This window comes from Megalops cyprinoides, chromosome 20, assembly GCF_013368585.1.
Source record: "Megalops cyprinoides isolate fMegCyp1 chromosome 20, fMegCyp1.pri, whole genome shotgun sequence".
Lineage (NCBI taxonomy): Eukaryota > Metazoa > Chordata > Actinopteri > Elopiformes > Megalopidae > Megalops > Megalops cyprinoides.
Window position 1 is genome coordinate 5,464,030 of NC_050602.1, and position 16,556 is coordinate 5,480,585.

The 16,556-nt window shown below is 49.2% G+C and overlaps 1 protein-coding gene across 4 annotated transcripts in view; it reads right to left on the minus strand.

The window, feature by feature from the left end:
* The window catches only part of LOC118796001, a 76,073-nt gene that overhangs the window by 22,350 nt on the left and 37,167 nt on the right, over positions 1-16,556 (minus strand). For all 4 annotated transcript variants that reach the window (XM_036554833.1, XM_036554830.1, XM_036554832.1 and 1 more), the window contains one exon: positions 710-5,842. In XM_036554833.1, coding sequence (XP_036410726.1) covers positions 710-5,842 — 5,133 coding nt within the window. The remainder of the gene's footprint in view (positions 1-709; positions 5,843-16,556) is intronic.

Sequence of the window (16,556 nt, forward strand, 5' to 3'; positions counted from 1 at the left end):
CAGGCTATTACAGATCAGTCACAGGCAGTATATCTCTGAGATTGTTATGTCAGGGAACTGAATTATACAGAGCCAGGAGCAGTGAGAAGCTGACTCTGTCCTTTTTCATCCTCCTCTCAGGCTGGAGCAGAAAGTGTGAGATAAAGAGAACCCTCTTTCCCAGCAATCAAGCTGCCATAGTCCTGAATGGACACACACACACACACACACACACACACACACACACATACACACACACACTCATACACTCTGAATAGAGATGGATTAAGTGCCAGGGCCAGCTATTCACGCACCCCCCGGACTGGCCCGTAAAAGGAAGAGCAAACACTCCTCACGGCCCTCACAGGGGATAAATTAGCCTTACCGGAACAATTTGGCTAGGGAGTAAACAAGCATTCTTTCTTCCGCAGGGGAGTTATAATGATGTTAAGCTGCCAAAAGCCTCCTTCATCCTACTGTGCACCGAGTATAATGCATGAGAAAAATCTGACTTTTTCAGGGAATATATTAGGTGTCACACAGCAACTTGAGTACTGCTGCACATCCTGTGAACAACTTTGCAAGCAGCCTGGGGAGCTTGAGATATACTTAGAAACAGAAGATGCCTGTTTCCTCTTTACAAAGGGGAATATTGAAATAAGCCACATCAAGAAACTTTATCTCTAATACCAGGAAATCAGTCCTGAGCATTTTATTCATCCTGCCTTACCTCAAACTCGTTGATGGACATGGAGGTGACAAGGGCGATCTGGGACTGACTGTCCACTCCGCTGTCTTCCCGTTGCCATTCTGTGTTCAGGGAATTCACTGAGGCCAGTTGGGACACTCTGGGCTTCAGGGTCTTGGGCCTCTCTGGGGGGTCCGAGAGCCCCTCCACACTGACACCCTGTCCCAGCGACAGGAGGGACACAGTGGTGGCCCGCGATGGGTAGCGGAAGCTCCTGCGATGGCTCCCCAGACGGGGGCTCTGGGGCTTGGGGCTCTGAGGGCGGAGAGGACCCTCCATGCTCTCAAAGGAGCCCAGGGACCTGGCCCAGGAGGGAGCCAGCTGATGAGCCAGAGCAGCCACGGTGTTGGGGCTCAGGGGAGAGGTGGGCCTGCAGCCCCCTGGGAGTGGAAAGTCTGTGTCATCGGAAGAGAGCTGGCTGGCATCTGGGCAGAGCATAGAAAGGCCATTTGGGGGTCCTCCCCTCCGTGTCTCTTCTGTCTTGCTCTCATCCAGGGAGTCCTCTGGTTGGTCACGTGGCGCACCCTTCTTACTCAGGGGGTCTGAATGTCGAGAGCCCCTGCGGCCAGCCGAGGAGCCCTGGAGCCGGTCTTGAGCAGAGCGCAGGGCGTAGTCACTGTGGACCTGGCGGGCTGACCTGCCGGTGCCAGGATCTGGAACCGACAGGGCCCTCTTCAATGTCTCTGCCTCCTTAGTCTGTTTCAGCATCCTCCAGGATGGCCTGGTGCTACGCTTCTCATGCTCGGATTTTGGGAACTCCTCCTCTGTCTCCTTCTCTGGGGATCTAGACTCGAACAGGCTGGAGAGGGACCTGTGTGCCAGGGCGAACCTCATCCGCAGATTGAGGCTGTCTGAGCTCTTGCTCCTTTTATGACTCAGCCTCTCCACGGCTGGAGAGCTCTTGCAGTTCAGTGCCTCCTGGCTACTGGCAGCATCTCTGTCACCTGTGGGCTGAGAGTAAAGTTGCCGGACGTGCCTGGTATGCAGTGTGGATTGGCAGAATCCATGCTCATCTGCATTGGGCCGATCGCCAACGGTCTGGTCGGGGAGATCTCCCTTCTCGAAGACATCATCATCCAAGTTCTCACCCCTCCGTGTGGCCTCTCTCAGGTGGTCCGAGCTGAGGGACAGGTGCGCCCTGACGAGTGTGGGGTGGGGTTTGTTCTCAGGCGAGCCTTCGCGGCTCTCTTCACCCCTGTCCGCACCTTCCTGAGGCTCTGCCTTGCAGCTATTGCTCTCTCGGACCATGTTCTTACTCCTCCTGAATGAGGGTATTCTAGAGAAGACAGAGAACTTGGAGCTCTTGCCAGTGGAGCCGGCCTTGGTCGCCTTGTTCTTGGCGGCCTTGTTGAGGCTGGGGTTGCTCCCCAGGAGGGAGTAGAGGCTGTCATCAGTCTCCTCGCTGTTAGTGCTGGTGGTATCCAGGTCCTGGGAGACCGGGGTCGGGGTGCGCCGAACCTCATGGACCACATCCCCGTTAGGCAGGGCGGTTGTGGCCTTGTTGTCATCTGGTTCAGGTGTGCTATGCCTCGGCTGTACCTCTGTTTCAGTGCTAGGCAAGTCATCCCTCACGCTATCCTCAGTGGCAAGGTGACGGGGAGGGGAGAGCTGAAGGGTATCATTTTGGCGTGTGAACTGGACACAGGAGGTACCACCACTTTCCCCCTCCTGTACAGGGGTCACTGTACTGCCATGAACCCCCTCATCCTCCTCCTCTGCATTTCTATCCTCCTCCATTATGAAGGAATTCTCCTGAGAGCGATCAGCCTCTAAAATAGGTTCCAAATTATTAACTGATAGCAAATTCAAACTACTGTCTGAGTAAGGGTATCTGACTGTTTCAAATTCAGGCTGCAATGACTCTAAACAAGGCTGAAAAGACGCAGTGTACTCCTCTATCATGGAGGGGATAGAGCTACCAGCTGTATAATCTACTGTGCATTCATATTCCTCTTTTTCTACAGTGTGTGAAAGTGATTGGTCTTCATTCTTGGTCTCTATGCAAAATACTAAGTCTTCAAGCGCTGTGTCTACAGAGCTCTCTGTATCCAGTGTCTCCTGCAGATATTCTTCACTTTTTTCAGAGTTCTGCCTGTTCGTCTCAGCATTACTCATCCATGTTATGGATTCCCCGCAGCTCACATCTGTGTGTGGAGGGAGGTGGGGGCTGTTGGTGGGGGCGTCCTGACTGACTCTGTCTGTGCACTGAGGTCCACCCTGCATTTCCCCCATTATTTCCCCCCCCTCTGGAAGGTCCAGCTCAGAATGGACCCCCTCAGCTGAGACTGAGTCCTGGTTAGTCCAGCAGGCTTCATGATCCAAGGTGTTGGGGATGTCCTCTGCATCCCAGGCACTATTTTCAAGATCCGATCCACTGCAGGAAGTTCCATCATCATTAATATTTGCCTGGAGGAGACTGGAGGAGTCCTCTTCATAATTGTCTTCAGAATTATAAGTGATTTCCCCTGAGAGTGAGTCCAATGGCTCACTGGTGACAGCACGAGCCTCTAACACAGCATTGTGAGGATCAACAGAGCATGACTCCAAACCTGTCGTACTGTTGTTATTCGTATCAAAATGCCATTCAGGTGGGGTACGGAACTTCTGGAAATAGGGTGACCCTGACATCCCAATTTGCCAGGGATGATCAAAATGGAATTTCTCTTGTGGGATATCTAAGGTAATCTGTACCGTCCTCACTGGGCTTGAATCAGGATTTGACGCACAGGTTACAACAATGTCCCCCTGGAAAGGGTGGACATTTGCAACAATGTTTTGAGAGTCATTCAGATGTTTTGAGCTCGCTGGCGTTTCTGCCGATGCCTCGCTTGCTCCAGACGTAATGTCTGAGCCACCCAGTGCAAACTGTTTACAGTTCAAATCCAAGTCTGTGGTGGTTTCAAAGGGCATACCAGCGGAGCTGACAAGACACGGGATGGATTCCTCTGTGCTTGTGAGATTCTGCAGTCCGACTTCTTTCGACACCTCGAATGACTCAGCAGGCGACTCTGGGGGATTAAGAAGATGCCCTACCTCCTGCTTTTGAGGAACTCTGGAGCTGTCAACCTTTTCCTCTGATGAGGATTGTACTGATAGTCCCCCCTCTTCAGACAAAGCTTCTGACTGCAGCTCAGAGGAACTGGCAAGCCCCAGCTCATCTGAGCAGATGACTTCACAGTGCTTTTGTGGGAGGAGATGGCATTCTTTGACCTGTTCCTCGGTAACAAATTGTACACAGACCTCTGTGTTGGGCTGGGCCTCCAAAACATTGTCAGAAAAGGGTTGTACACAGGCCTTAGTGTTGGGCTGGGTTTCCAAAACACTGTCCTCAGTATCAGACTGTACACACGTGTCAATATGGGTTTCTAAAACAACCTCTTCTGAATTAGAATTCACACAGGTGTTAATGTGGGGCTGAGTTTTTGAAATATTATCCTCATTACTATTGCATACACATACATTTGTACAGGACTGTTTTTCAAAAATATTTTCCTCAACATCAGACTGTACACAGACATTAGTGTCTAATTTAGCTTCTAAAACATTTTCCTCAACATCACAGTGTACACAGATGTTAGTGACCAACTGGGCTTCTAAAACATTGCCCTCATTATCTGACTGTAGATGGACGTCACTGTGAGAAAGACTTGCTAAAGCACTATCCTCAACTTCAGACCGTACACAGATGTTAGAGTTCAACTCGGTGTCTAAAACACTGTCTTCGATACCAAACTGCATAAAGGAGCGAGTGACTTGATGAGTTTCAGAAATGCCCTCATTTTGATCACCCTGGCTGTCATCTGACGTAGTCTCTCTCTCCTCCTGACAGCTGTCCTCTCCACCCTCGCTCTGCAACCCCCCATGCTCAGAGTTTGTATCACAGCAGTCTGTAACTTTCTCAGACTCACAGTCTCCCCAGGGTTGTGAGCACGGTTGCTGTTGACCCGCTCTCTCTATGAGCTTGATGTCATCTGTTCCAGGATGTGGGGTAGGATAGGCAGCCTCTATGTCCCGCAGTTCCTCAGAAGAGGCCAACCCCTCAGATGTAGCTTGTAATCCTGTTATGCTTATTTTGGATGTTTCAAGCTGTGGTTCTGCTAGACTCATCTCAGCAGGTTTATACTGTTCCTCCATTTCACTGATGTCAATGGATTTCACCTCTGGTTCTGGTTCACTTATCACAGTGGGGTTAAACTGAGGTTCCGTTATGCTTGTTTCAATGGATTTCAGTGTTGAAGATGATTCATTTATCTCAGAGGATTCCCACTGCGAGTCTATTACAGTGATCTCTACTTCTTTAACCTGTGAGTCTGTTTCACATATATCTGTGAGTTTATACTGCGGGTCTGTTACAGATGCATCTGTGGGTTCAAACTGTGTGTCTGTTACAGACGTATGTGTGGGTTTAAACTGTGAGTCCATTACACATGTATCTGTAGGTTTAAACCTTGTGTGTGCTATGCATGTCTCTTCAGTTTCAAACTGTGAGTCAGTTCCATATGTATGTGTGGGTTTAAAGTGTAATTCTGCTCCATTCAGCTCTTTTTCCTCTGGTGACTGGTACGCTGTCTCCATAGAACCATGACCTGAGGAGAGAGGAAGTCCAGCTTCCTTAGGCAACAAACTGACAGAGGCACCATTCAGAGCCTCATCAGACTCAGCAGGTTCAGTGCACTCCGGTATAGTCCTGCCACGTCCTTGAAGCACTGTGTGAGGCAGGTGCTCCAGGCAGGTGCCATCCAATAGTGTCTCATGGGGCAAATCCAGGAAGTTTGGATATGTCTCCACTGGAGCCGGTCCTTGCCTGTCAGTGTGGCTCCCATCTCTAGGATACAGCCCGCACCCCACCAGGCAGAGGTCGGGCTCTGGCTGCCATCCCACGCAGGGCCCCCCCACCCCCGGCGGCACGGCGGGGCAGTCCTCGCCGTCGGGGCTGAGGTCCGAGAGGGTGTCGCTGTGCCAGGAGTGGGTGTCGAAGTACTCCTCGGTGGTGTCCTGGGCCTGCTCCTGGGCCAGGTCGCTCCATTCCTGAGCCTCTGGGTACTCCTCCGGGCCGGGGTCCCCCACCTCTGAGCAGCCACTGTCATTGACGGGGTCCTCGAGAGCTTCTGGGGCCTGCGCCACACAAAGAAAAGGAACAGTAAGATGTCTGCTGGGAAACAAAGGGGCCAAGCTGGTCTCCACAAAGATGCTGGCAGAAGTTTACACAGTTAAGCGGATTAATAAGGAAGGAAAACACACAATTGGTTCTTTAACAGTGCTGAGCAGAAGTCTTGGATGTGATTCAGGCTCTTGCTAATTCTTACTAAACAGAATGGAACACATGTTTATGTGAGTAACAGCAGTGGAATGATAATTATATAATTACACGTTAAGCCTTGTTCTTCCGCACCTGGAATACATGTGTCACAGAGAGGCACTGTATCTCATGTGCCTGAAGTTGACCATGTGGACAGGCCCTGCTGATACTGACGGAGCTCAGTGACCCAGCCATTAGCTTAATCCCCTTCTTTTCATCTCTCTATTACATGCATGGTCACACATAAACCAAGTGCAGCATACGTGCTGTATGTATGCAGAAATACAGCCGTGCACACACATCTCACAGTCACACTTCACACATCTCACACACACACACACACACACACACACACACACACACACACACACACACACACACACACACACACACTTCCGTTGCAATCTAATCAGGATATGAAGAGGATCACAGATTCCATCACACCGGGAACCATTTACAAGTAATTACTCCTGTGTCAAAATGGATGTAGTTACAGACTTTACAGTGAATTAATGGCTTCCTTGTGAACTGCAAAGCGCAGCATTAATAACAGCATTACAACACCTCAGTGTGTTAAATAAGGTCACAGAAACACCTTGACTCCCCCTGGAGTCGTACTTACAGTCCAGAGCTGGGGCAGGAGGGAGACTGCATCCATCAGCAGAGTGCAGGATCTTGCGCCTACCCTGCTGAGAACACCTCCCATGTTCTCCCACCCACACAGGGCCCCTGTTCTCCCTGTGGCCGGCCTGCCTGTCTCTCCCCTACGCCTACATCCCGCTGCATGTACCCCTCACTCCGATCCCTTCGTTTACTCCTTTATCTGCCTTGCTCAGCGGGCTCCGATCCCCTCATCTATCAGTGTCAGTAGGCGGCTGGGTTGGGGGAGGCGCGTCTCAGGTGTCTGCGCCGCCCCCACTCGGCAAGGCCCAGCTACCTGCCTGGTCTTGTTCCTATGGTTACTGAGGGTGAACGAGAAGGGAAGCCTCCTCCCGCTGATGGCAGACTGCGCTGATTCCCCTAATCTGGGCTCTCCAATCCCTCACCTCAAACAAAGGCAGACGTTAAGAAGGCCCGACTTTAAAAATAGCAGCCGTCCCACGGGCCGCGGCACAACCGTTTGGAAAGTCTCCCAGCGTGACAGCAGGGGAGAGGAAACCTGTCAATTTGACGGCATTTCCCGAAGCCTGCTAATTTGCTATAAGAAACAGATAGCCACCATGTGGGAAAAAGGCCTGATTTCATCTCTTTTTCCAGGGGGGATAATGACTTTAATAGAAGCCATGAATGGCACTGAAAGGAGGGAAACAGCAGCAGGAACAGGGCAGTAAACAGCTTTTTGGGGGAGAGGCTGTGGAGGGCACGTTGTTCCTGGCGGTATCTGTGAGGGAATGTAAACACAACCGGGCACGCTCCCTCCCTCGGTAGGACCTCCCCCCTGCTCTCTTTCTCTTTGTACTGAGAGAGACACACAACCATGCCAGACTGCATTTCCCCTTGGACTCAAACCCAGGGAACAGGTTTGGTTGGTCAGCGACGGAGCATGTGAAGAGGGGTGCTGGTGCCAGACAAAGAAATATGGTAGAGGGGCTGTTTCTATACATCCTCACAGCTTAGAAGAAGAAGAACTCTTTAAATAATCCTTAGCGGTGGTGTGCTACTCCATGAGAGTACATTGAAACTGTTAATGAAATACTGAAAGTGAAAAATGTAAATGCACATTTTATACCTATAGGTGTATTTCTGTGTATTTTAAATACATTTTCATATCTCCAACACAGAATTCCAATCCACTCCATTCGTTAGACTCTCTAAAGAATAAAAGGCTCATTCAAGCCAAACACTGAAACACTGATACACTGAAACTGCTGCTGCCCATGAAAACATGGAGCAAATGAGGAGGATCACATCTCAGCCTAGGCACTGTACCCTTAAGCGGTACACTAAACCGGAACTACTCCAGCTGTAACGGATGGCATGCGAGGCGAAAACCGTGTCAGTCACTCTGAATAAACGGCGTATGACAAATTAGGAACCGTTTCCTCTGTGTTAACACGGAGCCCTGTGTGCTCAGCCCACACCCGCTCTGGGTGAGGTGTTAGGGACTTAGCTCCCTGGGGTGCCCGCGTATCATCTCCAGATTCGAAGAAGCCCTGATCCTCAGAATGCTGAGGTCACGCCCCATTAAGCGGACCTGCCCTCCTTGCCTCTCGGGGCTGCCCAGCCCGGCTGGGACAGGGAGTGGCGTCTCTGTTAGCGTAAAAACACGCATGCTGGTGGGCTAATCCCAAACACATACCCCGCAGTGCTGACATGCCTGCCGCTACAAAACCAAAATCAGCGGAGGTCACCCTGACAAGGAGGGCTTGACAGACCTGGTACTGTCAGAGCTAGATGACACCTGGCTCACATGTCACAGCTTACAGATCTGGCTCCAGTTACAGCTCTACACTCTGAACAACTGTTTCCATCACAGAGGAAATGCAGCTAGCCCTTCCATTCCCCACACAGTCGCCTGTAGTGATGACCCAGGTCTGGCTGGGCATGAAGGTTCCGAAGTTTTACCTTGTGAACAGTGTGCATCAGTCAGAAGAAGAGGAGGAATATTTAGGCTCAAAGCTCTTGAGCTTTCGAGTAGTGCAAAGAACTCTGGTAAGTGTTATGCAGAGCTAGTTCTGTGCTGGCACGCTGAAGGAACGCTGGGCAGATGTACGAGCCTGCAGGAGCTCAGAGGGGAACGTGAACAGACTCCTGGGCCTCCTCCTGCTCTGTGGATTGCACCTTAATCTGATCACCCCGTCTCCCGCGGGTCTGCTTGGGAGGGCGTGAACGTGAGCTCTCCTTTGTAAGCTGGGGTGGAGCAAGCGATAGCATCGCGGGGAGGGGGGGTAGATATGGGTACAAGGGCACCTCTGTGCAGAGTCCCCTGTCTTCAGCCTGTTATCGAAACCAGCGGCAGCGATCAGACCACGCATGACATGGCAACCTGTGCAGGCAATGCAGAACACAACCCCCCCGACACACACATAAACACACACACACACATTCACACATGCTGCTGATCCTGATGAAAGGACAGCAAAACAGAGCCAAGGCCAAGATATCGCAACAAGATCATCATGTCCACTGCCGCTGACGCTGTGTACTGGCTGTGTGACAGCTTTAACAGAGCACTCCACCAAAAAGCACACTGTAATGCTTCTGTCCCTTATAACGTAACAGCTCTATTATGCCAAATGTTCTTCCTCTCAGGATACAAACTGACTCCTCTGCCCAGACAAAATCAACAATGTGTCTACTGTATGCACTCTGCCTGCCAATGGAAGAGTTTCTTTTATTTCTTTTTTTCAGTCAGTTAAATGCTGTGTGGTTAGCTCCTCCTATATGACTTAAATGGTTTTGGAGGGCATCCAGTTTCAACCTCATTGTGGGTTTGACCTTTTCTTTTTTGCTTTAATGGTCATGTAAGACCACCACAATGTCCACCAGGACCATGGCGATGGTTCTCATGACAACGAGCAAGCTTCAGCCAGGGCCCTGTTAGCTTTGAGGCCTGCGGTGTTAAGGTGAGACGTCACTCAGCACCTTGCCCTAAATCTGTCATTTATCACTTCGTTGCTCCGCTTGTCACCTTGTCTAACGACCGTTACGGGGAGTGTGATTCGGCAAGCCTACAGGTGGTGATCAGGAGTCCTGCTCGACAGCATTTTTCAGGACAGCTATCTTAGAGACTGGGATGTGTCCTTAATCTGCTTCAGAAAATGGTTAGGTTTCCTCTTGAGTTGGCGCAGGGCCAACCTAAGCACACACCCCGTTTACAGTGGCTAGAAACCTGAGGAACTCCTTATGGTTTCTCAGAAAAGCCCCCTGAAGGTCTGTCACTGTCACAGTTTGTCACCCTCTGCATGACTTCATGATGAGTTAAAAGCAGATGATTCTGGAGAGGGATCCTTCTTAAAGAAGAATGAGTCCTCTCCTCTGGCAGCATTCCTTCACAGAGAGAGCTTAGCCAGAGCTCAAAGCTACACATGCCCACACATGTGATTCTGGTCATACGTATCTTTGTATCATGCTCTGAGTACTCTCCCTCCCTCTCATTCTCTCTCTCAGGAGCTTTTCCCGTAATTCAAGAAAATCTGATTTTCTTTCCCCCTGTTATGGTCAACCCATGAATCCTGATCTTATCTCTTTCCAAGGACAGAGGAATCAAGTTTGCATCAGCTATGGTCAGAGGCCATGCAGCAAAGTGAAGTGGGAGCGCTCTCCAGCACCAGAGTGCTCCAAGGTGTAGGCCCAGCGTTAGGGGTTTGGCATGTATGAGCTGAGCACAGCTCTGCCCATTCGCACCTGTGATGTCTCAGTCTGTCCCGCTCTGGACTCTGACAGGACAGCAAAGCACAGCATATGGGATACTCCTCCTTATCAAAGACAAGAAACCCACTCCAGAGCACAGGGCGAATAACTCTGACAGCTCTCCAGAGAAACTCATTGCCACTCTTTATCTTTAGACGGGATATTCAGCCCCTATCCTACAGATCCAAGGGAGAATCTTATAGACTTTCCTTCCAGCCAGGCACTGAAGAACCCAATCTTACTAATCACCGCCTTGATTGAACCTTTTTAGCTTCCATTCTCAGTTCTAAGAGTGGTTCTGAGTGGTTTGAATAGACCAGAAAGCCTGCAGCCGTTCAGGAAATTAACTTCGATCTATGGAATCAGAATCCCTTACTGTGCAGAGAACACATGCAGAGTCAGGCATGGACACACATTGCTACCAGGCTTTAAGGAGATCATTCAAGTGCGCTCAAGTGGAGTATTTCCCTGAAACATTAGCACTAATTTCCCTGCATTTATTATTGCACAATTATATCTCATGAGTAGTCGGGGCATGAAATGCATGTTGCAGGATTCCGTGGAACAGTATGCATTTGAAATAGAAACCCAGGGAAAGTTTTTGGTTGGACAGATCCAGCAGTTACTGAGTAGAAGTCCTTTACATGGCTAATTTATAAACCTGCAGTAAAACCGTCCGTCCAAACATTTTCCCTGGATTTCCTTTTGACTGCGCTTCAAAGGCGGCCACAGTTCATGCTGCAATGCCGCCAAGCCCCACCCACCCTGCCATCACCACGACAACGCTGTGGCAGGGAGTTCCACTACGTGCCAATGGTGCGCAGCTGCTCTTTATGAAAGACTGAGACCTGCATGGCTTTGAGGTGTGTATTATGAAAACACACCGGCTCCTGCTTACCATAGATACCGTGCCCGTATACCCAACATGCTTTTCTCACCAGCAGGCATCTGTTGAAAAGACTTCACTTAGAGAGAAAACAGAAGACACAGTTCACATCAGATAAACCAACTACATTTAAAATTTTGTTAATATTGTGCTTTTAAAGAAGGAATTGTGACTGAGTGCCTCAAAGAGTGCAGTACAGACAAACAACTGGATGACACAAAGAGCAATTTCACAATGACAGCAATGCACATACCCATTTAAAGCCAAAGACATGGAGTTAATCCATGCTGGCTTGTGAATTGAGACATGTGCTGTTGCAACACCCCATAGATACGTACAGTATATGATTATATGTGGGGTCTCATGAAAACCTGATACTCTCACTGCTGTCCATAAACACAGAGAGAGCCCTGGCTGAAGAGAATGTCACTGAGGCTCAGAGCACACCTGCTCACATACCTGGGCTTCAGAGCAGTCCTCAAGGCCCCTCCCCCCAACACAAACATACACATGCTGCCCACGTCATTGAGCTGCTGGTAGTGTCCTACTCGTTTTTGCTCGTGACAGTGACAGACCCCGTCTTAGGGACCTGGAACTCAGACGTACACATAAGGGTGACCCGCCCTGCTCCGCGACCTCCACCAGGTTCCAATCCGGTCTGAGTGGGCGTGGGGTAGTACCCGCACCTCTATCAGGCGGGTGGGCAGAGGCAGCCATTTGGCTTGCAGCACAGCTCGGAGCACTGCAGCGTGCAGATACATGGGGGTGGCAGGTGAAATATTAAGACTGCAATGAAGTGGCCAGTTTATCAGAGCAACAGCACTGCCATTCAGACTCCAGTGTAAGGCACATAAGAACAGGTAACACATGGCAACACATGTAACCGCAATGCCAATATAGCTTTTTGAATTCGAATTTGAATTAGAAAAAATAATGGAACACAAATACCAGTTAAAGAAATTGAAAGGGAAAAAAGATACAAAGAAAGAACAACCCAAAAAAGAGAGGGGATAGCAGATAGACAGGAGTTGAGGGATGGTGTGAGCACACAGTTTTGGTCTCTCTACAGAGGCTGGGGTGGAGCAGCATTTCTTGGCCCGGGGAAAGATTCCCGCTGGTGTTTTTTTTTTTTTTTTTTGTGACCGTGAGCTGGTCCGCATGAGCTCACCACCCTGGGGATATCTTCCGAAAGCACGGCAGAGGGGAAAGCAACACAGCGAGGATAGCAAATCAACACAGGGGAGGAGACCCACCAGCCACCCCCCCAACCCCCAGCGTGCTGAGATATCCCACACTCACCGGGACCCCACTCTCTCTTATCACTACAACAAAGGCAGCGCAAAGAGGAACCCGAGTCAAACGTTCACTTCAACGAGTCAAGCTCAGCACCAGTCCTTGTTTCCACTACTCATGTGAAGGAGAACAATCCATTTTCCAAGCTAAAAAGGCAACACATTGAAAAACCAATAGATCGATACAAACACAATATTGTTATTCTGTGAAGAACAGTACTTTGTTTATAAACAGTGCCTGCTGAGCTCTGATAGCAATACATGGAGGGGGGATTCCTGTTTCTCCCCCGAGGATGTCAAAATGAAGTCCTTATCTTCGGGGTGGTGTGTAGTGGAACATTTATGGCCCTGTGACCTGTGTCACACCCATCACTTACATCCGGTATGGGTTGAGATTACTACAAACCCTCTTCACATGACTCAGACTAGCCGGGTGACCTGACTCTGACAAGTGTGAAATGTGTGTGTGTGTGTGTGTGCGTGTGTGTGTGTGTGTGTGTGTGTGTGTGTGTGTGTGTGTGTGTGTGTGTGTGTGTGTGTGTGCGTGTGTGTGTGTGTGTGTGTGCATGTGCGTGTGTGTGTGTGTGTGTGTGTGTGCGCGCAAGCTTGTGCGTGTGTGTGTGTGTGTGTGTGTGTGTGTGTGTGTGTGTGTGTGTGTGTGTGTGTGTTTGTGTGCACGCATCTGCATGTCTGTGCACGCATGTGTGTGTGTCTGTGTGTCTGTGTGTGTACATTGGGGCCTTAGGGGCTACCACTGCATTGCAGACCCTCCAATTCCCACACTGGCTGCCAGACTTATCTACAGCAAGCGGGAGGGACACTTTGTGGGTGTGCAACAAAAAGAACACACAAACCGTGGTCACATCACACTTACAAGGATACATGGAAAGCAAACAGCCTGTGCACTCTAGATAAGAGTTTCCTAATCAATATATCAATCTCTGCACCTCATTCTTCACCAGTACTTGCCTTCTATCTTAACTAACATTTACAAGGGAACTGAGGGATCTTTTGTATTCATTTGTGCAACAACTAAAAATATATACTATTATCATCATCATCATTGTTATTATTATTATTATTATTATTATTATTATTATTATTGTTATTATATTACTATTATTAACAAAATGACTTAAAATGTAATCCATCTATGTTGCTCCATACTTCACTGAAACACTTCAGGGCACTTGATCAGGAGTAAACTGGCAGCGTCTCATGTTGTTTTCTTGCCTTACTGTATGGATATTAATTATGTAACTTTTTCTTTTTTCTTTTTTTACTACTGAGCTTCTTATACCACATTCTGAACATCGAGCACCTGGGGCTCTTCTCTGAAAGCTTAGCAGCCAACCACAATTAGAGTTTGATATGTATAGCTAACAAAAGCTTGTAATTCACTTTAAGATTTCTGGAAACAGTCAATGAGCCTTTGAAAATGAACCTCGGCGTTTAGTTGGACGTGCCAATTACACAGCGAGCCAACAGTCCTTAGAAGGTTGATTTATGAATGTCTGGTGAAGCCAACAGAAAACAGGCTGCCAACACAGACACACAACGATGACCTGCCTACACCTGGTGCAGGTAGTCGGACATCTTCAGACAAGCTCATGCAATCCATTTTTAACTTCAGTTTGGGTTATCGTCATAGGCTATTCAAGAGTCACTTTTTGTTATAATGTCCGCCACGTGATCTGTCTGAGAAGTGCTTATTTTGGTGGCCTACATCTCATTATTCTGGCCATGATCGTTAACATTTCAAAGGTGGCTCTTCAAGTGAAGAGGCATTCACTCAGTGACAATTCAGTGTATTTGTGTGGTCTACCTGTTCCTCAGTCTCCCCTACCCGCTGTTTTAATGTTCAGCAAAGCCTGAATGACATTGCTTGACAGAGCGTGTGGATTTAATGAGCTTGTGGCAACAGCCCCCTGCTCTGTACACTGTTGCCCCCTGCCCTTCTGTTTGTAAAGGACTGGGGTCTGGAGTTTGCCGACTCTCTGACTCTAGGCCCGTTCTCAGGGTGCACATTATACAGAATGGAGAATACCTCTCTCCCCTCTATCTCTCTCTCATCCTCCTTTCCTGTCTCTATCCTTCTTTCTCCTGTCTGTCCCACTCTCTCTTCCCCCCTCTCCCCCCCTCTCTCTCTCTCTCTCCTCTCTGTTCCTCTCTCTCTCTCTCCTCCTTTCCCCTCTCTATATCTCTCTTCACTCTCTAGTCCTCCCCCCCTTTCTCTCTCTCTCTCCTCCTTTCCCCTCTCTATATATCTCTTCACTCTCTAGCCCTCTCCCTCTCCTCCTCCCCCTCTCCCCTCTATCCCTCTCTCGCCTCCTCTCTCCTCTCTATCACTGTCTTTTTTCCCCTCTACCCTCTCTATCTCTCTCTCATTCCTCCTTTCACCTCTCTGTCATTGCTTTCTCTGTTGCCCTCTGTTTCTCTGTCATTATTTCACTCCTTCTCTGCTTCTATTCCAGTGTTTCCCTCCCCCTCTCTCTCTGTCACCAGCTGATACTAGACACGGCATGTTGCTGGCGTGACATGTCCTGCTAGAAGCTGATCTCCAACATCTAAATTAGTGCAAGTATAACATGGAGGGTGGAGGGGGCGGGGGTGGGGGTGTCACGGTTTCCAAGGAAATTATGTAAACAGCATGATGGAACATCTTTTCATGTACTGTCAAAACAAAGTTCTGGTAAACCTCTCTAAGACTCCCATTCACATACACGTACTCTCTCTCTCTTTATCCCTTACCTCTCCCTTCCTCTGCCACTATTTCTCTCACCCTCTTTGCAGAGTTAAATTTTGCTCTGACCCTGAGTCCAAAGGTGGGGGAGTGTGGAAAGCTCTTCTCTCTGTTTTGCTGAAGTGAATCATACTGATGTATGCTTTTATTACATGCCAGCAGCAAAGCTGTAATCTGGAATGCACAGTTCCCTCCCCCTCCACTCACACAGATATTATTCTAAAACTAATGCTGGTCTCCTCAACTACTCATAAATGTTTACACTCAGCTGTGTGCCTGCAGGCTTGGCTGGCCCATTGTTTCACCCAGAGCTGAACTGAAATAGCGCACACCTCCAGCTGCTGGGAGCTTTGTCATGTCCCCGTGCCACGGGCTGAAGGTGACGAGAGCCAAGGGCAAAGTGGCATTGAATGCCAACAGAGCTAAAGAGGGAGTCCCCACGTGAGCAGAAAGATACAGGCACGCACATATGCACAAAAACGCATAACACTCTTGCATATTGGCCAACATACTCTGCTCTATCCATCTCTCTCTTCCTCCATCCCACATACTTACACATACTACAGGAAAACACACACAAATACACCCACACACACATGCTCGCACGTGCACGTGCACACAAGCACACGCCGTGCAATAAGATGCCAGGTACAGGCCAGTTGAGTCAGCTGACCTCCCCTATTCAATGCTCGGCACGCTGATGCTGTAGTGCCATTCCCCACATCCACGGAAAGGTCAGTGTTTGCCGCGTCACTCAGATAAGCTCATGTGTTCTCCCTCCTGCTGGCTCCAGCCAAAACAGCCGCTCTGAGATAAAGACAGCCCCTTCATTCTGAGGGACCAGGCAGCCAGCCAGCCCCTGCTCAAACTGGATCGGGTTCACTCCGCAGCGCTGACAATACCTACAATCACGACAAGGAGATGCCCTGGCCCTGATACGCTATCTGTACTTTAATAGAGGTTAATTGGTGGTTTAGCTTTGTACACAGCCCCGGATGGGAGCTCTGCTTGTTGACTTTGATAACTGAAGTAGCAAAACTCCCAAGTCAGGGCTCCAGACTGCGACCATTTAGTTGCATTTTGCGACCACTTTTGGAGACAGAGTGACAAAATTTTATAACTAGGCGTAGGCGCAGTAGTGCGACTTGCAAATATGCCCGCATATGCGACCATTTTTTGAGATTGTGCGAGTTAAAATTTCCGTAAACGCGAAAGGGTTAAAAAAACAAAATGAGGAGAGAGAGGAGGAGACTGCA